At 39.0% G+C, this 24,680-nt stretch overlaps 1 protein-coding gene across 7 annotated transcripts in view; it reads right to left on the minus strand.

Moving 5' to 3' along the window:
- Nucleotides 1–7,887: 7,887 nt before the first annotated feature.
- Nucleotides 7,888–24,680, minus strand: part of POU6F2 (POU class 6 homeobox 2) — a 715,277-nt gene continuing 698,484 nt past the window's right edge. For 6 of the 7 annotated variants that reach the window (XM_056520451.1, XM_056520454.1, XM_056520456.1 and 3 more), the window contains 2 exons: nt 21,004–21,172; nt 7,888–10,571 (listed from right to left, as the gene is read on the minus strand). In XM_056520451.1, coding sequence (XP_056376426.1) covers nt 10,067–10,571; nt 21,004–21,172 — 674 coding nt within the window. In that variant the 3' untranslated portion in view covers nt 7,888–10,066. The remainder of the gene's footprint in view (nt 10,572–21,003; nt 21,173–24,680) is intronic. The other variant, XM_056520455.1, reaches the window with a different exon arrangement.

The raw sequence follows: 24,680 nt of genomic DNA on the forward strand, positions 1-24,680 counted from the left end.
GCTGTGCCGAGTACTTATAGACAATGTTATACACCTATATGATGCTAAGAATGACTGAACATTCAACTTTATAGCACTTTTCATGTCAAACAATTCTTTATTCTTATGGTACAAATTAAAAGTGACAGATCTGAAGCTTTTAAGAAATACACAAAGTGCAGCTTTACTGACCATACAGATATTGCTCTAGATTAATTACAGTTTTGTTCCAGTCTATAAAATTTAAAGCAACATGTGCAGTTAAATCAGCTTTGGTTTCAGTGTTAGAGCAGTAGGGAGCTTCCAGAATACTTTTTGCTTATCTTCAAAGTCACAAGTCCTCCATATTAAAGCTGTGGTAACGTAATTTGTCTCTCAGTGCTTTCTTTTCATTCTTACGTTCAATGCTAAAAATGAGAAACTAAAGCAGTTTATTATTCCAACCTGTATGACCATTTTCTAGATCTTAAATACATAGAATGAGAAGAACATTTGGTGTCTCACAGTGACATTACAAATGAGATACAGACGGTAAAACTATATATAGGGTAAAAGTAAATAAAACCTCCCTAAAAATGATATGAATTTTCTACTGAAAAATGTAAGCCATTTGTGCTGTATATGCACGGATGTCTACAATATTCAGAGCATTGAAGAGCAGCGCTGTGGTGCCGTGAGGAACATGTATGTTCTGCTTTCCATATCACATCTTAATATTGCAAGATTGTCAGCAACATTTAGCCATTTTATACAATGTGCATATACCTTCGTACATTGAGCTTTGGTCCAGCATTAAGACAAGCAAAGGCATTTTATAATTGTCTTTTTGGTTATAGCTTGAGTATTTTAAAGCCTCTACTTTTTTTTACTGATCCCATCTCTTATATCAAGGATTTATTGGGAAACCAAAACTTACACCAAAATTCTATTAAAAAAGGATAAATCTGGAAGGCTGAGCTTTGTAAAGTAGCAGATCCACATGTTGGTGTATAAAATGACTTACGAAGTGTATACAAAAATCCACATTTGATATTGAGTTTCATATAGATGCCTAATAAAAATGTTTATATTTTCATCCTATGGACCCATACTCTCTGCGTGGCTCCAATTTTACATGGAAGCACACAGTGAATACGATGCCTTACAGAGGAACAACATGGTGGCACACAGAGGATTTACAGGTCCAGGGATGTGCAGCCATAATGAGTCCATGCACATGATACACAGTAGCTGTTTATCATAAACCTTAATATCTTTGGTAAGATTCTAATTATCTTTTTTCATTCCGAAAATAATCTGAGTCTGATCACAAGATGGAGAAGACTAAATAAAGTTTTCAAATTTTTTTTTTTAATCTAAAATGGTTCTGCGGGATCCAGAGCCAAACCCTAAGGGTCTATTCACACGTACAGTATTCTGCGCAGATTTGATGCGCAGGATTTCAAGCTGTATTCAGTCATTCAGTTTGCATTGAAATCTGCAGCAGAATATCCTGCGCATCAAATCTGCACAGAACACTGTATGTATAAATAGACCATAAAGGTGAACTTCAGAAACAGCAACATAAGAACACAGGTAGAAGAAGGCAAAAACTGGGCTTTAAATGCTTCTCATCTGTATCTGTTGCTGGCTCTTAAAGGGGTATTCCACTTCCTCAGCATTCAGAACAAAATGTTCCAAATGTTGGGTGCAGGCTTTGGGGGTCACCACGCCCCTCATAATGTCACGTGCAAGCCCCCTCAATGCAAGTCTATGGGAGGGGGCATGGTGTCATGTCAAGAGGGGTGTGGCAATCCCCCGAAGCCCGCACCCAGTGTTCGGAACATTTTGTTCCAAACGCTGGGGCAGTGGAGTACCCCTTCAAGGTGTGCTCTGTTAGCATATGCGCTCATTTGTCAGTTCAATAAAATAGATTGGGATTAAATGTATCACTCTGTGAAAAGCTCTAAGTTAGAGAGAACCTATTATTTTGTGATAAATTGTGTATGGATTTGTATTACCATTACAGGTAGCTGATATCAAACACATCAGCAGTGTGTCATCGAAAATACAGCTACAGGGACTCTTGTCTGTGAACAAACTCCCTGTTAAAAAGGTACTGAGCATCTATACATATGGTACAGTGTGCTGAATTATATTCTTAGGAGTGAAGAGAAACAGAACTGACAGACTACTACTCTGATGGAACGGGAAATAGCAGCACTATATGTCAAAATAAAGGGGCTATAAGTCAAAATAAGCAGAATGTTTAATAAAACCCTATGTAGAAAAATGTTTTCCAGAGCAACAACAAGAAAATGCATTCAAAGGTGTCTATAAACTATTAAAGTTCCTAGAAAGAAATGCAATATCTTTACTATTCCCATCGGAACTACCCTCAGTCATTTACAGTGCTAATTCTGTGCTCATATGTATGGTGTCCATTTTAGGACATCGTCAGTCGTCAGCGGTAACTCCGTCCCGCGTCAGGAGAAACAACGTCCCACCCCTCCCTTGGACCAATCTCTGTCAGGCATCAGCCGCAACTCCCTCCTTCGTCATCCTAAACTCCATCATCCGAAACTTTGTCATCTCTCAGAAGAAAAACCTTCCTGCCGTGTAGCAGCGCCGAGTCAGTGTCGGCTCTCTACTATACGGGTTCTGCTGTACATGCTATGACTCTGTAGCACATGTAGTGTCTGTAGTATACACGTGCAAGTTTCACAGTTTCGACTCTGCTATACATGCTGTGCAGTATCGGCTCTGCCGTGTAGCAGGAAGTTGCATCTGAGGGAGAATAGTCTGAGGCATGACAGCGTTTTTGACGAGGGAGTTTCGGATGAGGTAGGAGGGAGTTGTGGCTGAAGAATAACAGCGATTGGTGCAAGGGAGGAGGCAGGACACTGTTTCACCTGACGGAGGATGGAGTTGCGGCTGACGACTGACGGCGATTGGTCGCAGGGAAAAGCCGGAACGCTGTTTCGCTTGACGCGGGACGGAGTTATGGCTGACGACTGATGATATCCTAAAATGGATGCTGTACATATGCAATGGAAGCCTAACCATACTCTCTGCACCCCTTTAGCTATGTCACTGGTTGTAGTCTTGAAGGGAATGTGTCATCAGAAAATGATATATTGTTCAAGTGAAGTTTTTATGGTAACCTTTTTTTTAAGAATGTTTGGTAATGTTTTTCCAAATTTTATGGTAAACTTAAAAAAAAATGTTTGGTAATGTTTTTCCTAATTTTCCATTTTACTATCTGTATTATATAATATTCCAGAAATCTTGCAGTTTTCATTCTGACCAATAGGCCTAATAATTAGATGATATTTCTTATTCTGTAGGGGAAACATTTAGCAGTGTCCTTCTTAACATCAAAGACAGGATTACAATGAAAGATGACACCAGTATACAGATGTGATGGGGTCAGACCATGCACAATAGGTGCACTTAAAATCCCATAGGACACTTTCGAACATTTACATCTTCTCATTTGCATCATAAATTTTTGATCATTACTATGCTTGTTGGAAATATAGGGACTCATATCTATTCTGCATACTTATCTAAAAATCTAGTCCATTACTGCCACATAAAATCACCATTAAAGTGCTATATAAAGTGATTTACCATTCTGGCGGGAGATAAGAGATATGGTGAAATATATGGGACCCTATTCTATATTGCTAGTAAGATATACAATGCAAAGAAAAAATGGAGGAGGTATCAAGATTCCAGTATAAATCAGTTAAAAAATTTAAGTTTATTTCAATCTATTAAAAAAGTAGGACTAGGAGCTCTTCAGTAATTCGAAGTGACATGTAATTTTTAGTTACTTTTTTAATGGATTGAAATGAACTTCTATTTTTTAACTGCTTTATTATGGAAGTTGGATACCTTCTCCATTCTCTCTTTGAATATCTACAATGAGGGAAGCGGCCCTCTGTCTCCGTGCTTCTGGACCTTATTTCAGAGCCTGCCTACATCATAATGGGGAACTGACCTGCATTTTTTTTCTTTTCCTAGGATACAATATGTATTATTGGTTCCAGTACATTGTATATAAAATATGTGACCATTGATGGTGCTTACAACTAGATATGATTTGCAATACCTTTATGTTGATTCATCTGTGCAATGGTGAGTTGTATGTATTTGTTGCTTTCTAGCTCCATATTTACTTATATTGTATTGTTTTAGGAATTATGTCTTAATAAAGTGCTTTACCAATAATGTTATATAACAATGATGACTCAATTGTTGTAATATACACAATAGGTGATGGTTACAGTGCGCCTCCTCGCCTCCTTGTGGAAAGACCTGTGCACGGGTCATAGTGCATGCCTAGAATACTCTCTGATAGAAGTAAATATGGTCCCCTCCAGTCTATTGTTTCATTGTCCATGTGGCATGCTATAAAGCATATCTCTAAATGCTGATAAACATAGTGCAGGCAAGATGGCTGCTCCTATATTAATGCACTAAAATGAATTAATAATTTATTAAAATTATTTACCCTCAGAAAATAGAAAGAAATGTATCAGTATAAAAAAAATAATAATAATTAAAAAAAAATAACAAGTTGGATGACAAATTCCCTATAACGATGAGTTCTGTTTAATGATACAGTTTATTGTATTCTTCTAGAGTCCTGTTTCCAAAAGTTCTCTGGGAGACTAAGCAGTAAATAAGTATCCCTGATCTGTATGAAGGTTTTAGAGAAGTTCTTACTTTTGACACTGGATGTCACTGCAGCTCACTTATTGTGGCAAGCATCTTTAATAATCATACTTAGAGATTTCATAATTTTCTGTTCATTGGAGCTGCTATTTTAGGTCTCAGCACTACAGTTGACATCACCAGATTATTTTATCAGTAGCTGCAATGAATTGCAGGTTCTTTCAATAGACACAATCATTAGACTTAACCTTTCAGAGTGAAATAAAACACAACTATACAATAAGTATTATTCTGTATCCATTCAGTCTACAGTTTCCAAAACACAGAGAACAAAGAGATTTAACCAAAAAAAATGTACAAATAAAAAAGTGCATTTTTTTCCCTTTTTCCTCCCTTTTTTTTCTCTTTTTTTTTTTTTTTTTTTTTTACAAAATTGTCATGGTTTTTCTATGTAATAAGTTAAAAGGGATAAGTGGCTACAAACAATTATGGTTTACATATCTACATCTTTCTCAATATTGAGTTATTATTCTTGCTGGACCTGCAAAATTACTATAATGAATATAGGAAGCATAACACCGCCTTTCAAGAATACAAAAACATAATAAAAAAATTATAAAACATTTTAAAAATGTTGTTTTGTGTCAAGAGCTGATTCAGTGGATCAATGCAAAAGGGACTGACCGTTTTTGTCGTTTTTGCACTTGGCACCTATTGTTGAATAATGGGGATATATTTACACTCATATTATAACCTGTGTTAGGATGTGCATGTGGATAGAGTCATTCTGGAAGGTTCAGAATCTTTCTCAAGTCTTTCTCAGACCAGTAGTATTTGGCAAAAAATAAATACATAAATCCCATATCATTATCATTTTATGGCACTGTACCAATCTTGTTACATAATGCGTAGAGATTTTGAGATGTTTGTGATTGACATCTAAGTATACAAAAACTCATAAGTATTCTATTCTCCTTCTATGAGATTTTCCTTTTATGTGTCCATTTGTGAGGTAAACATAATTGTGCATTGTTACCTATCAGTCACATTCGTGGCCAATTAGCAAAAAAAAAAAAAAATCACATAGCCTTAAACACTTGGTTGTAATTGGCAACTATTGTAAGTTATGTACATTTAAAATGAAAAGGGGATAATCCATGTTTTAAAATTGAAAACAAGGGCCCAGCACTGGATAAAATAACAAAAAAAAAATAAAATAACCTCTTCGATCCCAAGGTAATGCACTGTACAAGCTCCAGCCTGTGCCCGATCCTTTCTGTAGAAGTGGTAGACACATGATCTCTGCAGCCAATCAGTAGCCCCTGCAGTCATATGCCATAAGACATATGACTGCCAAGGCCACTAATTAACTGCAGCAGTCATATGTCAACTGTTTGTAAAGAAAGACTGAGATATGACCAGAGCTTGTATGGTTGATCACCGTAGGATCGGAGAGGTAAGTCATTTTGTTGTCGTCGTCATTAATTCTTTATGTAATCTATGAAATGGTGTTTAAAAAATATATATATATAATCTTAAATCTAACTAATTTACCTAATAAAAAGGGGCCTATAATTTCAGCAACTAGCACTCAAATAAGTGTAAATATGTGTAAGTTGTGTATTTGCAGAAACACACTTACACAACTTACCAGAACCATACAGTTTCTTGGCACACACTTGTCTATTGATAGGATATAGGAAAAGATAGTGTCCTCTGCTAACTTTGCACTCTTTGCTTAATTTGCATGGCAACATTCCATTCTTTATCTTTCACTGTTCCCAAAATGTATTATAGTCCAGAGATACATTCACAATTTAATGCTCTTCCGTGCTGAAATCTCCCAGCATTCCTTGCTGGCTCAAAAACTAAACAACTCTAGCTCTTGGGATTTTTATCCTGATGGCATATTTTTTCCACCAGGCACTGTACAGTAATGTGATGTAGGAAGACATAAAGGTACGTTTAGATTGGCCAATGTTGCTACAATAACAAGCACCAGTCTCGTTGTTCGGTGTTCATTTGGTGAGCTTTCACAAGGCTCGAACATTCGCTGGATCGTTCTTGCAGTTTATTAAATTCATAATTGTTGGCCCCACATGCCCTGTTTATACTGAGTGATGTGCAGCCAACAACAATAAGTTAAATGGTCACACAGCCAATCAGCCAACAAAAGAGAATGGCTAGTTCATTGGCTGATAGCTGGCCCTTTTACAGGGGTTGATTATTGGGAACAAGCATCCCTAGGAACATTTGGCTAATAAGGATATGTTTAATAAGTCTATGTTCACACTTCAAAATGTCGGCAAGGAAAATCTCAGTGCAGACATTCCGGAAACTGCGAGCACCAGCATAATATACCGGCGCTAGGATCGTTTGGGGTGTGCTGTCTCAGACGATTGTGCATTCCGTGCACAGTCCACAGAAAAAATGAACAGGTTCATTGTTTATTCAGACAGGGAATTTAGAATTTCCATGCCAGCGGAATCTCTGTGTCAAATCTGACATGTGAACATGGCCTGTGATGGCCTTTTTTGAAGCTAAGTTTAAATTCTGCTTCAATTCCACATGTATTCCACACCAATTTTGCACAGAAATTCTATTCCCATTGACATCAATAGGGTTGCTGCTGTTGTATCTCCATGCAGAATTCCGCACAGAAATTTTGAGGTGTGAACATAGCCTTATTCATCTGGTAATAGGCCCATGTAAAAAGGCCTTAAAGGGGTACTCCGGTGCTTAGACATCTTATCCCCTATCCAAAGGATAGGGGATGAGATGCCTGATCGGGGGAGTTCCGCCGCTGGGGACCCCTGGGATCATGCACGCGGCACCCCGTTTGTAATCAGTCTCGGAACGTGTTCACTCCGGGACTGATTACCGGCGACTACAGGGCGGACGGCGTGTGACGTCACGCCCCCGCCCCGTGTGATGTCACACTCCGCCCCTCAATGCAAGCCTACGGGAGGGGGCGTGACAGCTATCACGCCCCCTCCCGTAGGCTTGCATTGAGGGGAGGAGTGTGACATCACACGGGGGCGGGGCGTGACGTCACACGCCGCCCGCCCTGTAGTCACCGGTAATCAGTCCCGGAGTGAACACGCTCTGGAGGCTGATTACAAACGGGGTGCCGCGTGCATGATCCTGGGGGTCCCCAGCGGCGGGACTCCCGCGATCAGGCATCTTATCCCCTATCCTTTGGATAGGGGATAAGATGTCTAAGCACTGGAGTACCCCTTTAACTCTCTTACTATATAGTAGTAGCTCAGCTAAACTGTTAGGGATGTGCCTAACTGAGTTGATGATCTCCAGTGATGAGCAGCTAACAAGTTGTCATTGTGGCTCTGAGCTATAATAGAGGATCAGTAATAGATTTACAAGGCTACTCAATTTTTTGGTCAGTTATTCTGTTTGTAAACAGTGAAATGTTCAAATGAGAATCCAAACTATAAACCAATTTACCTAGTTTTAAACATCTAAAAAGCAACAAATTATAAATACTGTATACAGCAATGCTATTGTAGTATTGAGTGGATTTTAGTGGCATTGATGGCATTGAAGAACCTTTATTTTTGTAATATTCCTTCCACCATACTGCTAGATTGAAAATCTTTGCAGTGAGAATCATTGTAGACCCCTATTAAAATAAATAGTGCCTCTATAATATAGCATATGTACTGCAACCCCTTCTGATACTTTACAGTCAGGCTTTGTTCACACATAGTATGTTGATCCATTTTTGAGCCATAAAATCAATTGTGGTAGAAAAAAAATTGACCAAAGAATCACTGTTTATTAATATTGAGTGATTCCCATCTAATAATATTTTATGACCATAAATTAGTGCAAGGTCCTTTTGTTCAGCTGATCATGGCTCAGTTTTTGTTTGTTTTTTTTGCATGTTTTATTGGCCATTTTTACAGAAAAAAATCTGGTTTGCTAATTGCATAATAACATTTGCTGTAACAAAAGGAAAAAAAATACAAAAAATATGGGAAAAATTTCAGAAAAACACATTTCAAAAGTACCAAAAATAGACAAAATAGCAGGAAAAAACTATTAAAATTTTTAGCAGTTTTTTTTTGTTTGTTAGTTTTTTTTTTGCATGAAAAATTGGACCAAAAACAGAGTGTGTACATAACCTAAGAGTGGGAAAGAATATGTGCTTTACATTTAAGAAAGGGAACACTAAGCACAGTGGAGTACTCAGTGACAGCTGTAGCATGTAATGCAATGTTTTTGCTGCTTGTGAGACATACAGAATCATTATATTGCGTTCAGACGTGTAAGATATGTGACACAATGTATGTGGCAACAGATGACCCTATAGCAAAAAAAAAAAAAAGACCATGCTACTGTGACATTGTGCAGCATCTTGTGTGACAAAAGGCATAGATATATATATACATATCACATTTTGGCTGCACATATTACCTTATGCACTGCTACAGCTGTCACATGAACTATTAAACAGCTATTTACGCACATGTGAAAAACACCTTATTATTTCTAATACACATATGTGAAAAACACCCTAACGTTCCTTCAATTTCTCATTTGGTTTGTTTTCTTGAGCTGCTTCTTTTATATTATTTGATTTTTTTCTTTGGCTAAGATACTTTGGAGAGAAAATGCAGAAAATGGCTGCAGAACGTAATTGTGGAAACCCTATTACTTCTCTTATAATAATTGTCACGATGGAAGATATTTCCTTGTCGGGCAAGAAAATCCTAGTTCATTGGCACTGCATGAACAAACCAATTATAATCCATTCTTCTTATGGAAAACCATGGGATCTATGTTTTAAAAGACTATGTTAGGAAAACTGCATTTGTCTCAATAAACAAATGTAGCATAAATAACACAGTCTAGTAAAAAGAAATATGTGACAAATGATAAGCTATGTCTCAACATAAAGTAACAATTTAGAATAAAATACAAATTCTCAATGTTTTCTGCTTTTCACATAGTAGACAGTGACATGTGTAACACAACATTATGCTCATTATAGAGAAGTCCAACAATCTAGGTTTGCAACACCATTTTTCTCGCTTTGGTTATCAGTGAAGATTTCGTAGTGAATGAGCACTTTAGAACCTGAAAGTCTAGGTCGATTGATCCTCCAGGTGGCAGGCTTGTTTTCTTTTTTACATAGATAAAACATCTTGTTTTTCAAACACTGTTTGTATTGTCTTAGTATACACACAATGTATTCAGTTATTTGGTATTTTTGTGAAGTCCATAGAAAAACATTGTCTTTTTTATTTTTGTTCAGAACTACTATCACACACACTAAGTGTTGTGCAATGTTTTTGGAAAACTCATGAATACAGTACATTAATAAACTGTTCAGTCCACCTATGTTTTCAGTCTTTTACTTACAAGGATGATGGACAGGCATTTCATAGAGTTCAATCTCAAAGTTTTAGGAATTTTCCTCCATTGAGTCTGTTAAAGACTCCATAGGGACTCCTGTGCCAGGCTCATGTTGTTTTAAGCGTTTTATTGTGTTCTTGAGAGCTTGTCGCTTGTTGCAGAACCACACGCGGACAACCTCCCGATCATAGTTCAGCTTTTCTGCAATTTCTGTCATTTCCTGTCCAGAAGGGTGTGTGTTCTTCTCAAAATGGGCATTCAAGATCTCTAGGGCCTGTGGAGTGAATGATGTGCGCCTCTTGCGTTTTTTTGAAGGCTCGCTGCCGATAAATTCCGTCAGGTTCTGCATACCTGCTCGGTGGCGGGCCTCAGCCTCAGCCATCCACCTCTCAAGGACTGGCTTTATCTTCTGGGCACTTTTAGGGGTGATGTCCAGCTTTTCAAACCTGGCAGGATACAAAAGGCCAGGGTTCAGTTTGGCTGTCAGACTGCTAGCTATAGTGTTCTCTTGGGCTTCCTGTGGTAGGAAAAAGTGGCTTCTCAGGATGGTGTGTCTGAGGGGAAAATTGAAAAAGAAGAGTCTTACACTGATGCTCTGCCAGGGTGGGACTTCCTGCCTACCTAACTAATGGACTGGCAGAGGTACTTATCTTTTATGATAAAACAACACTAATCACAGACATGCAACATATCAAACAACCAGCAGTATAGAAAGGAAAATGTATAACGTATATTATATTAAAATATAGGAATATTATTGAGTATAGGAGCAGCTAGATTTTTAAAGGATAACCTCAGCATTATTTAGTGCCAGATGTTAAAGAGGACTTGTGATTGTTATAAAACAATTTTTTTTTTATTATTCTGCAGCTTTGGGTGCCCTGATTCCCAATGTTGTTTTTATTTTGCAGCTACAGCCCCCATTCTCCCCTACATTTTTTTCCACTATAGTCAGATGAGTGTAGTTAAATGTTTTTAATCACCCACCTGTGCCTGATTCATGCTCCTCACCCTCACATTCCCACCCACTTGTGCCTGAATCATGTCCCCTCACCCTCATATTCACACCCACTTGTACCTGATTTATGTCCCCTTACCCTCATATTCACACACCCCTGTGTCTGATTTATGTCCCCTCACCCTTACATTCACACCCCTGTGCCTGATTCATGCTCCTCACCCTCCTATTCACACACCCTTGTGCCTGATTCATGTCCCCTCACCCTCACATTCACACACCCCTGTGCCTGATTCATGCTCCTCAGCCTCATATTTTAAATTTACATTCCTCTTAATGTATGCTCAGAGGAATTTAAATTTAAAATATGAGGCTGAGGAGCTTGAATCAGGCACAGGTGGGTGTGAATGTGAGGGTGAGGGGACATGAATCAGGCACAGGTGGGTGTGAATATGAGGGTGAGGGGACATAAATCAGGCACAGGGGAGGGTGAGGGGACATAAATCAGGCACAGGGGAGTGTGAATGTGAGGAGACATGAATCAGGCACAGGTGGGTGTGAATTTGAGGGTGAGGGGACATGAATCAGGCACAGGGGTGTGTGAATGTGAGGGGACACGAATCAGGCACAGGTGGGTGTAAATGTGAGGGTAAGGGGACATGAATCAGGCACAGGTGGGTGTGAATATGAGGGTGAGGGGACATAAATCAGGCACAGGGGAGGGTGAGGGGACATAAATCAGGCACAGGGGAGTGTGAATGTGAGGAGACATGAATCAGGCACAGGTGGGTGTGAATTTGAGGGTGAGGGGACATGAATCAGGCACAGGGGTGTGTGAATGTGAGGGGACACGAATCAGGCACAGGTGGGTGTAAATGTGAGGGTAAGGGGACATGAATCAGGCACAGGCGGGTGTGAATGTGAGGGTGAGGAGCATGAATCAGGCACAGGTGGGTGTGAATATGAGGGTGAGGGGACATGAATCAGGCACAGGGGAGGGTGAGGGGACATAAATCAGGCACAGGGGAGTGTGAATGTGAGGAAACATGAATCAGACACAGGTGGGTGTGAATGTGAGGGTGAGGGGACATAAATCAGGCACAGGTGGGTGTGAATATGAGGGTGAGGGGACATAAATCAGGCACAGGGGAGGGTGAGGGGACATAAATCAGGCACAGGGGAGTGTGAATGTGAGGAGACATGAATCAGGCACAGGTGGGTGTGAATTTGAGGGTGAGGGGACATGAATCAGGCACAGGGGTGTGTGAGGGTGAGGGGACATGAATCAGGCACAGGGGTGTGTGAATGTGAGGGGACACGAATCAGGCACAGGTGGGTGTGAATGTGAGGGTGAGGAGCATGAATCAGGCACAGGTGGGTGTGAATATGAGGGTGAGGAGCATGAATCAGGCACAGGTGGTTGTAAATGTGAGGGGATATGAATCAGGCACAGGTGTGTGTGAATGTGAGGGTGAGGAGCATGAATCAGGCACAGGTGGGTGTGAATTTGAGGGTGAGGAGCATGAATCTGGCACAGGGGTGTGAATGTGAGGGTGAGGGGATATGAATCAGACACAGGTGGGTGAGAATGTGATGGTGAGGGGTTATGAATCAGGCACAGATGGGTGTAAATGTGAGGGTATAGGGCCATAAATCAGGCACAGGGGTGTGTGAATATGAGGGGACAAGAATCAGGCACAGGTGGGTGTAAATGTGAGAGTGACGGGACATAAATCAGGCACAGGGGTGTGTGAATGTGAGGGGACATGAATCAGGCACAGGTGTGTGAATATGAGGGTGAGTGGACATAAATCAGGCACAGGGTTGTGAATATGAGGGTGAGGGGACATGAATCAGGCACAGGTGTGTGAATATGAGGGTGAGGGGACATGAATGAGGCTCTGGGTGGTTTGACTATGAGGCTGATGGGGCATGATTCAGGCTCAGGGAGTGTGAATGAGGATAAGGCCATGTACACATGGGGGAATTTTTGCTGAATGTCCACCCTGAAAACATGAGCAGACTTTTCCCAAATAGAGGCTGCGGGCAGAAAATGTCAGAGCTAGGGCCGCTAAGAAATGACTTGTCTCCATAGATTGCAATATATTTCTGAACAGACCCCGCCAAAAGAAAAGACATGTTAATTCTTTTGGCGGAGGCTGGCAGATGTTTCCCATGCAGAAATTTGGCTGTGTGCAACAGTGCAACAGAATACCATAGATAACAATGGCATTGTGCTGCAAGCGAAGGGGGAAAGAATCTGGCTTATACCCCACTGAACATAGTATTTACGCCTCGTACTGAAATAAAGTTTACTTCCACCTGGTTGTTCATATGTCTCATAATTTGTTGGGGTCATGACAACAAAATAAAATCAATTTTTTTTAATACTGACCATAGATTAATTTTGAATATATATTATAACATGAGTAAAGAAATACATTTTCAGAGTAGCCCACACCTGGCATGTGCATATATAGTAGACTTTGTAATCTAGGTTGGTAAGTATTTTGATATAATATGGTCTAAGGGTCTCTAGAATGTTATAGGTTGAGAGCCACTTTACAATACTACGGGTGGTGTGCAGCCACAGTGACAGTTAAACAGGAAAATATAAGATATAACCTCTTAAGCTACATTATTAGTTATGAGTGACAACCCTGGTGCCATGAGTATATTATAGTATCTATATAACCAAATATATAAGGCATTAAAGCCATATGGGGCTCCTGAGCCACTAGTTGGGGGACATTGCTTGATGTAAATGTAGAATTGATTTGTCTGTATTTTTTTGTTATATGAACTATTTTATATATAATTATTTAAAGATAGATTTCATATTTTGGTCTTTTTTTTAACCCTTTAAGGACCGGGGGGGTTTCCGTTTTTGCACTTTCGTTTTTTGCTCCTTGCCTTTAAAAAATCATAACTCTTTCAATTTTGCACCTAAAAATCCATATGATGGCTTATTTTTTCACCACTAATTCTACTTTGTAATGACATCAGTCATTTTGCCCAAAAATCTACGTGAAACGGAAAAAAAAATCATTGTGAGACAAAATTGAAAAAAAAACGCAGTTTTGTAACTTTTGGGGGCTTCCGTTTCTACGTAGTACATTTTTCGGTAAAAATGACACCTTATCTTTATTCTGTAGGTTCATACGATCAAAATGATGCCCTACTTACCGTATATAAGTTTGATTTTGTCGTACTTCTTGAAAAAATCATAACTTCATGCAGGAAAATTAATACATTTAAAATTGTCATCTTCTGACTCCTATAACTTTTTTTTCTTGGGGTGTTATGAGGGCTATTTTTTTGCGCCGTGATCTGAAGTTTTTAACGGTACCATTTTTGCATTGATAGGACTTATTGATCATTTTTTCATGATATCAAAAGTGACCAAAAATGCACTATTTTGGACCTTGGAATTTTTTTGCGCATACGCCATTGACCGTGTGGTTTAATTAATGATATATTTTTATAATTCGGACATTTCCGCACGCGGCGATACCATATATGTTTATTTTTATTTACACTATGTTTTTTTTATGGGAAAAGGGGGGTGATTCAAACTTTTAATAGGGGAGGCGTTAAATGATCTTTATTCACTTTTTTTTCACTTTTTTTTGCAGTGTTATAGCTCCCATAGGGACCTATAACACTGCACACACTGATCTTTTACATTGATCACTGGTTTCTCATAGGAAACCAGTGATCGATGATTCTGCCGCTTGATTGCTCATGCCTGGATCTCAGGCACTGAGCAGTCATTCGGCGATCGGACAATTTTTTTTAATACTGACCATAGATTCATTTTGAATATATATTATAACATGAGTAAAGAAATACATTTTCAGAGTAGCCCACACCTGGCATGTGCATATATAGTAGACTTTGTAATCTAGGTTGGTAAGTATTTTGATATAATATGGTCTAAGGGTCTCTAGAATGTTATAGGTTGAGAGCCACTTTACAATACTACGGGTGGTGTTCAGCCACAGTGACAGTTAAACAGGAAAATATAAGATATAACCTCTTAAGCTACATTATTAGTTATGAGTGACAACCCTGGTGCGATGAGTATATTATAGTATCTCTATAACCAAATATATAAGGCATTAAAGCCATATGGGGCTCCTGAGCCACTAGTTGGGGGACATTGCTTGATGTAAATGTAGAATTGATTTGTCTGTATTTTTTTGTTATATGAACTATTTTATATATAATTATTTAAAGATAGATTTCATATTTTAGTCTTTTTTTTAACCCTTTAAGGACCGGGGGGGTTTCCGTTTTTGCACTTTCGTTTTTTTGCTCCATGCCTTTAAAAAATCATAACTCTTTCAATTTTGCACCTAAAAATCCATATGATTGCTTATTTTTTTCACCACTGATTCTACTTTGTAATGACGTCAGTCATTTTGCCCAAAAATCTACGTGAAACGGAAAAAAAAATCATTGTGAGACAAAATTGAAAAAAAAACGCAGTTTTGTAACTTTTGGGGGCTTCCGTTTCTACGTAGTACATTTTTCGGTAAAAATGACACCTTATCTTTATTCTGTAGGTTCATACGATCAAAATGATGCCCTACTTACCGTATATAAGTTTGATTTTGTCGTACTTCTTGAAAAAATCATAACTTCATGCAGGAAAATTAATACATTTAAAATTGTCATCTTCTGACTCCTATAACTTTTTTTTCTTGGGGTGTTATGAGGGCTATTTTTTTGCGCCGTGATCTGAAGTTTTTAACGGTACCATTTTTGCATTGATAGGACTTATTGATCATTTTTTCATGATATCAAAAGTGACCAAAATGCACTATTTTGGACCTTGGAATTTTTTTGCGCATACGCCATTGACCGTGTGGTTTAATTAATGATATATTTTTATAATTCGGACATTTCCGCACGCGGCGATACCATATATGTTTATTTTTATTTACACTATGTTTTTTTTATGGGAAAAGGGGGGTGATTCAAACTTTTAATAGGGGAGGCGTTAAATGATCTTTATTCACTTTTTTTTCACTTTTTTTTGCAGTGTTATAGCTCCCATAGGGACCTATAACACTGCACACACTGATCTTTTACATTGATCACTGGTTTCTCATAGGAAACCAGTGATCGATGATTCTGCCGCTTGATTGCTCATGCCTGGATCTCAGGCACTGAGCAGTCATTCGGCGATCGGACAGCGAGGAGGCAGGTAGGGACCCTCCGGCTGTCCTGTAAGCTGTTCGGGATGCAGCGATTTCGCCGCAGCTATCCCGAACAGCCCACTGAGCTGACCGGCACTTTTTACTTTCACTTTTAGCCGCGTGGCTCAGCTTTGAGCACGCGGCTAAAGGGTTAAAAGCGATCAGTGCTGCGCACTATTAGCGGTGGGTCCCGGCTTCACTATGACGCCAGGCCCGCCGTGCTATGATGCAGGGTCACTGTGGGACCCCACGTTATATTACGGGAGCGAGACCAAGGACGTACTCATACGTCCTTGGTCCTTAAGAGGTTAAAGAGTACCTGTCACCAAAAAAACTTTTTATATTTTGTTAATCAATGTATTAGAAACAACTTTTTAATTACATGTGATTAACAAAAATGTATATTTATATATATATTTTTAACTTTTAAAAAACAACCACTAGGGGTCTCCCTACATGTCCCTGCGCATAGAGTTCGGACTCATGCCAGCCTGGCAGCATGAGTCCGAAATCTCTGCGCTGTGACTGCAGCATGGGCGCTCCTGACCTGGCCAGCCACGTCATCAGGTTGCTCCCCTTGCAAGGAGAGCTGGCACGCGCTGGCCAAATGTCGGTGTAGTGCACGGCTGCACAGAAGAGGATCAGGTCTGCCTCACGTGAGTTGAGTCTGATCGAGGTCATACACATGGCTGCACAGGAGAGGATCGGGTCTACCTCTCCAGAGTCTGATCGAGGTCTTCAGCAGGGAGCAGCAAGGTAATGGGCACTCTATACAGTACAGACCAAAAGTTTGGACACACCTTCTCATTCAGAGTTTTCTTTATTTTCATGACTATGAAAATTGTAGATTCACACTGAAGGAATCAAAACTATGAATTAACACATGTGGAATTATATACATAACAAAAAAGTGAGAAAATATGTCATCATCTAGGTTCTAGCCACCTTTTGCTTTGATTACTGCTTTGCACACTCATTCTCTTGATGAATTCAAGAGGTAGTCACCTGAAATGGTCTTCCAACAGTCTTGAAGGAGTTCCCAGAGATGCTTAGCACTTGTTGGCCCTTTTTGCCTTCACTCTGCAGTCCAGCTCACCCCAAACCATCTCGATTGGGTTCAGGTCCGGTGACTGTGGAGGCCAGGTCATCTGGCGCAGCACCCCATCACTCTCTTTCTTGGTCAAATAGCCCTTACACAGGCTTGAGGTGTGTTTGGGGTCATTATCCTGTTGAAAAATAAATGATGGTCCAACTAAACGCAAACCGGATGGAATAGCATGCTGCTGCAAGATGCTGTGGTAGCCATGCTGGTTCAGTATGCCTTCAATTTTGAATAAATCCCCAACAGTGTCACCAGCAAAGCACCCCCACAACATCACACCTCCTCCTCCACACCAGCACACCTGTGAAGTGAAAACCATTTCAGGTGACTACCTCTTGAATCTCAACAAGAGAATGCCAAGAGTGTGCAAAGCAGTAATCAAAGCAAAAGGTGCCTACTTTGAAGAACCTAGAATATGACATATTTTCAGTTGTTTCACACTTTTTTGTTATTTACCGGTATATAATTCCACATGTGTTAATTCATAGTTTTAATGCCTTCAATGTGAATCTACAATTTTCATAGTCATGAAAATAAAGAAAACTCTGAATGAGAAGGTGTGTCCAAACTTTTGTTCTGTACTGTATATATATATATATATATATATATATATATCTGTGTGAAGAGGAAGAATGGCGGAAGTGCACCCCAGCAGGCACCAGACGATGTCGCGCCTGCCGGCCACTCCCCCTTCCTCCCTCGCTCACGGCAGGATCTTGAGCAGCCACAGGGGATGAAAAAAAAGGTAATTATAGGCGGTTTTGGGTACAAAAAAAGAAAGGGATAGAGTCAGCTAGAGTCCGGGACAGATGGGGAGGGGGGATTAGGGATAGTTTAGTTGATGATAGGTACTCTTTAAGGCTTGTTTGACAAAAAAATAAAAAATAATCAATTTCATAATCACTTGGAAGACTGCCCAAAATTATCTTGAAAAGTGGTCTTCTATGTGGGTGATCTTCTCAAAGAAACTGGCCACAATGCATAAGGTATGGTGGACTAAAATCTGCCATAAAAAATTGGTTCTAAATAAGGGGGTGCTCTTCCCAAGAGAGGATGGTCTTTTAGAGAGGTTTCACAGTTTTTTCATGGTACTGTTGACCCATGAAATTATCCGTAACATTTACATGATGTTTATATGTAATCCCTAACTAAAATGTATAGTCTCTGCTTCTTTTGTCTCCAAAATATTTCTGCATGCATAATAGCACAAGACTATAAATGGTTTTGTCCCCGAATGTACTAAACAGGGGATGATAGCCTCTTCCAGTATTGAAGCATTTCTCGATAATTTTTTTTTTTGATTTTGTACCTCTCTGTGTTAGGTATTTTCTTTAATGTAAAGTACAGTAGTTATAGTCACAGAGCAGGGTTTGTAGGTATATCTGCTAGGTAGTAAGACACTTAGGGTTTCAGGATTGCTTATGTCATTAACATACTGCAGTCCTATTTATGCTTAACACGACTATGATATATTATAAAAATATGTTGTTTGTAGCAATGAGTACATACACAATGATACATAGCTGGTGTATGCATTTGAGGACCACTTGTATGTCTAACATAAATAATATTAGCAGTAAATTAACACATTCTTATATTTCATTCATAGCGCCATGAAATGGAGAAAATCTTAAATTGTTACTCAACAGAAAAGGAGGTAGTATTTAGATCATTGGTGTTTCTTATCTGTGTTGATTCTTCACTACATGAGACTTGGTATAACAATATACAAGTCATGAAACAAATTTCTCAGCAGTGGTATCCTTGTATAGACTGAATAAAGGTTATTTTCTACAGGGAGGTATCTTATAAGAAAAAACAGTAGGGGATGCCATAGAAGTGAGAGGATCCTATGGAGCTTTTTGTATTTAACGACAATCAGTGGGTTTTATGGAAAATCATTGAGCAAAATGTGAGCTGCAAGCTCACTACCCCATACTGATGTTATTTATAACCTTAGTCTAAAACTGCGGGAAAAGTACACTTCTGTTCTACAGGGAATACATTAAAAATATAAAGAGCGGATAAAGAGACAGAGTATTTCATGGATCACCAAGAACAAAATCCACTTAAATGAGCTCAGATTTGGTTGGCTTTTTGTGACAGACTCCAAGGTCTCAGAGAACAATAGAAACCTCTTGGCTCAGTATTTGCTGCCTTATCCATAAAGATCATATTAATGATCTATTGATCCATGCATATGTAAGTATGTCTGTGCCTGAATTGTGTATTTGTGTGTGTATGTGTATATATATATATATATATATCTTTCAACATTTCTCTATGACAGAGAAATGTGCAGAATGATGAGCAAACCAACAATATGTTAACACAGATTTTGGATTGCATTCTTATATGTCCCGTGAGTGGTCCAGCCAACTTGAGTCCACAGGGACAGGGACAGCAATACAGTGGGGACAGCAATATAGTGGGCTGTGACTGGCTGGCCAAGAGACATTCCATTCCTATAACTATAACATCACACAGGAGGGGGTATACACCAGAGGAATCCCTAACATGTATTTGTGCCATATAGCTGTGACAGATGCCCGTTAGTGGCATCCATCATACATAGACCCCTATGTAAAAAAAAAAAAAAAAATGTATGTGTGGTGTGTTTTTTTTTTTTTTAACTACCGTAATCTAGGTCTAAGGAACAACATAGAGGTCTATGCTATTTGTTCTTGCAAATAAACAGAAACCCCCAATGGGCAACATGTTATTTTTTTCCTAATGCATATGGAAAACATAAACCACAACCATATTGTGAAAACAGCTTTACACAGCAGCGGGGGGGGGGGGGGGGGGGGGGGGGGTTGGGGGAAGAAGGACTAGAGTACAGCATAAAAAAGGAAGGATTTTTGCAAAGACGTGTAAAAAAATAAATTAAAAAAAAAATAATAATAATTTACTTTACTATAACACACTATTTAGTTAAATTTGTAAGCAGGTTTCACACACCCCCTTTAACAGGCTCGTTAACATCATTATTCCTATGTTAATTCTTACTGTCTTGGACTTATATTGTCTTAGATTTATGGTTGATGTTTTACTGTATTTCAACCTAATCCGTGCAGGCAACCAGTTTATCATTACATTTAAAGGAAACATTCATTAGATTTTACCATGCATAATATATGATAAAATCTTCTTCCTTATCATCTCTGGGAGATGTTCCTGTGCGCAAGGATGGTGAGGATATGATGTTAGAAAGTGTTCTCGGACAGCCCTGTAAGTAGTCCCCAGGGCAGGGAGCTATACTTACCTAGTCCCGTCTTCTCTGGCTGTAATCTCTCCCCCTCTCCGTGATTGACAGCCCGCATTGCCGCTCTGGTTCCTAAACAGAGTGATGACGCGGGTTGTGCCCGAGCTATCAATCATGCTGACGGGGCATGATTACAGCACAGCAGACAGGACTAGGTGAGTATAACTCCCCGTCCAGGGGACTACAGGGCTGGCTGGGAACACTTTCTAACATGATATCCTCACCATCCCTGTGGGCAGGAACATCTCCCAGGGATGGCAAGGAAGAAGATTTTAGCATATTTAATGTGTTGCCACGCATTATATATTGTAAAATCTGATGACAGGTTCCCTTTAAATATTACCATATCATCTTTCTAAAAAGGAATAATATGTCCTTTGTGCAATCACAGAAAGGTAAACATGCTATCCTAGTTGATGTTCTTGAATTATACTTTACATGCACAATGTCTCCTTACCGGCAGATGGCTGACTGGCTATAGGCTGGGCCCTCCGTTGCACTTAATGCTTGCCCCACCTGCGTTTGAGTCAAGCCAAGAGAAAGGCGTCTGATTTTAAAAGCTTTAGCAAACTCTCTGATTTCTTCCAGATTTACCCCATCGACCTCTCCACTGGCAGTTTGTGGATCTGTTAAATAAAGAATAAAAGGTACATATCTAAATAATGTGACATATAAACACTGTACAATAAAGCCAGTTTATAAGCTGTGATTTTCTCCTATCTGTAAAGTTTTTTGATGTGTAAAGGTCCATCATAGAACCACAGAAATTAGATTTAGTTACTGCACACATACTTTTTATTGTGACTTTTTTGGGGGGCTTAAAGAAAACCTGTTATCACATTTATGCTTCCTCAATTATGATTTATTGAGGCGGTCCTTGGTGGCTTCTGTCTGTATCAACAGCCTTGATCTTTCCCAATACCTAGATAGGGGAAGATCTACCACTCAAGGCTGGTGAAGTGGCAAGGGACTGCCCGTATGATTTATAGTTCATGCAGAAGGAAAATAATGACAAGTTCCCTTTAAAACAAAGTTAAAAACAAATTGTAAATGGGTGTTTTAGTTTATCATTTTTTTCTTGTTTGGTTTTGTTTTCCCCATTTCAATTACATGTTTTTTTGTACATAAGATTTAGGCTAAGTTTCTACTTGTTTTTTTGTGCTGCGTTTTTTGGGTAGAAAAAAATGCCTGAAAAAACGCTAGTGCAATTTCCTGTGTCTGGCATTTTTTCTGGCATTTTTTCTTGCGTTTTTTCATCTGTGTGGAAATTGCACCTTTTTTTTTTGTTGGCTATCAAAAAAAAAAAAAAAAAAAGGATGCAGCAGTGATGGAAAAATGTTTATTAAACGAAATGTATATATTTTATAACAACATTTTTATTATTTTTTAAATAAAGTGTGTGTGTTTTACTTTTTTTTCTCAATTTTTGTACTCCGGGCAGTGATGTGAATAGAACATCACTCATTCATATTTTATGCCCAGAGCTGTGATGGTTGCAGCCAATCACAGCTCTGAGGGAAATATGAATGAGTGAGTGGCCGGAGTACAGAGCAGAGATGCGAGCGCTGTATACAGCTGCTCTGCATCTCTGCAATAGACAGGAGGATCACAGCGGGTGTCAGTAGTGATACCCGCTGTGATCTGTTCTTACCTGCAAGTACTACTACTCCCAACATGAAGCACACTCTGCTCCATGCTGGGAGCTGTAGTACTTGCATTAATAGACAGATCGCAGTGAGTGTAACTTCTGACACCCGCTGCAATTTGTCTATTAATGCAGGTACTACAGCTCCCAGCATGAAGCAGCGTGTACTGTATGTTGGGAGTAGTAGTACTTGCAGGTAAGAACAGATCACAGCGGGTATCACTACTGACACCTGCTGTGATCCTCCTGTATAATGTATAGATGCGGCCACTCTTCTATGGTCCCCTGCACTAAACCTATATATACACATATTCCTATTTCCCACAGAGAGCTGTGATTGGCTGGAACCATCTGGCCAATCACAACTCTCTGCGGGAAATATGAATAGGTGTATATATACGTCAGTGCATGGGAGCATAGAAGAGCAGCCTGACGCATCTGACATTATACAGGAGGATCGCAACGGCGATCTGTCAATTAGTACAGGTACTACGACTCCCATCAGGAAACAGCGTGTTCCATGCTGGGAGTAGTAGTACTACCTAAAAAAAAATTAAAAAATAAAGACAAAAAGTGAAAAACACAATTTGTAGCCCCACCCACCCACATAAATTGATCCCTGTATTAAAAGTTATAAAATGTTGTTATAAAAAAGATACATTTGGTTAGATACAATTTTTTCTTTCACTACTGTATCTTTTTTTTTTTTTTAATGGTACCCTACGAAATTTTATTAAAAAAAGGTATCTCCATCACTTTTTTGAATCGCTAAAGTCCAAAACAGAATGAAAAACCCTGCAAAAACGCCAAAGTTAAAACCCAAATATCGTTTTTCTTGTCGTTTTTTCACTCCCATAGACTTCTATGGGAGAAAAACGCCACGATTTTGACTAAAAAATCTCCAGTGGCTCAACATGCTGCGATTACCAACAATCTGAAAAACGCCAAAAAAGAGTGAAAAAACGCCAAAAGGATTTTAAAAAACGCTAACGTGAAAAATGCCAAGTGGAATAAGAATTTTGCGATTTCTCATTGATTTACAGCTAACATCTGGCCACAGCGTTTTTTGGCTGAAAAAATGCCATGCGGCAGAATTGGCATTCTTCTTGGCGTCCCCCCCCCCCCCCCCCCACCACCACCAAAAAATATAAGTGGAATTCCAGCCTTAAGGATTTGCCTTAAAGAGTGTAAAAAAATTGCAAAAAAAGAGCATAAACAATAGCATAGAATATAAAATGGCAAGAATTTAGTGAACAAAAATCCTGTTCTGGGAACATGCTGCATTTTTTAAAAACTGTCCCAAAAATGCACCACAACTGAGGAAAAACATCACAAAACCAAAAAGCTTTCCTGTAAAAAAAGAAGCAAATGTTACCATAGTAATTTTACACCATGTGAATACATCCCAAGTTGAGCAGATTGATTGTCATCAAAAATATACACCAAATATATATATATATATATATATATATATATATATATATATACATATATATATATATATATATTGTTGCTAAAAATACTGCTTAGCCATTTCTAGATATGTCTGATTCTATGAAAGGAAGGGGAGAGATCAGAAACATTTCTTATACACACAGTAGAGCTGCCTGTGTGGCATTGCACAAGTCCTTTATGTTCCCTCCAGCACAAGTGATACTTCTAGAGCAGACTAGAAGTATCTATGTGTATACCAAGATATTCATATGTGACAGACATACTGTATAAAAGTACTGTATGAGTATATGTACTGTATACTGTACAAGTATCCACCTCTATGGAAACACTTTACAGCCCTTTAAAAAACGAAGAACCTAAAGATATCCAATTACTTGAGAGCTAGGTGTAGATGGGACGGTGCATGTATAAAGGTTAATGCATTAGCGAGTATTGTATATATATATATATATATATATATATATATATATATATATATACTTGCAATTTAAAATTATAATAAGCATAATCATAAATAAAAAGCAAATGACAGTCTGGTAGGGGTATAAAATAATGAAATACACTCTACTTGCCAGCTCTCCAATACTCACCACTGCCTCTGCTTTCTTCTCCTGATGATCTGCTCTCCCTGCACTCCTGATGACACTGCGGCCAATGACTAAGGCATATCACTGAGGCTGCAGCAGGATTAGAATTTCATCAGCAAAACAGGGAGAGCAAGTCATCAGGAGACGTAAACAGAGGTACCAGGACTAAAGCAACAGTACTGGACTCAGCAAGGTGAGTAAAGTGGTCCCTCAAGTTACAATATTATTTGGTTCCAGGATGACCATTGTGTTTTGAAACCATTGTATGTTGAAACCATTGTATGTTGAGACCATAACTTTATGGAAAACGGATAATTAGCTGAAGACCCAAAATGGCATACAAAAATAGGGACTGGTAAAGGAAACAGTTTGTTTCTGAAACGCGTCTAATTTTGAATCTCACAAACCTTCATAGTGACGTCACAACGTGGAAAGCAAATTTTTAAC

This window comes from Hyla sarda, chromosome 5, assembly GCF_029499605.1.
Source record: "Hyla sarda isolate aHylSar1 chromosome 5, aHylSar1.hap1, whole genome shotgun sequence".
Lineage (NCBI taxonomy): Eukaryota > Metazoa > Chordata > Amphibia > Anura > Hylidae > Hyla > Hyla sarda.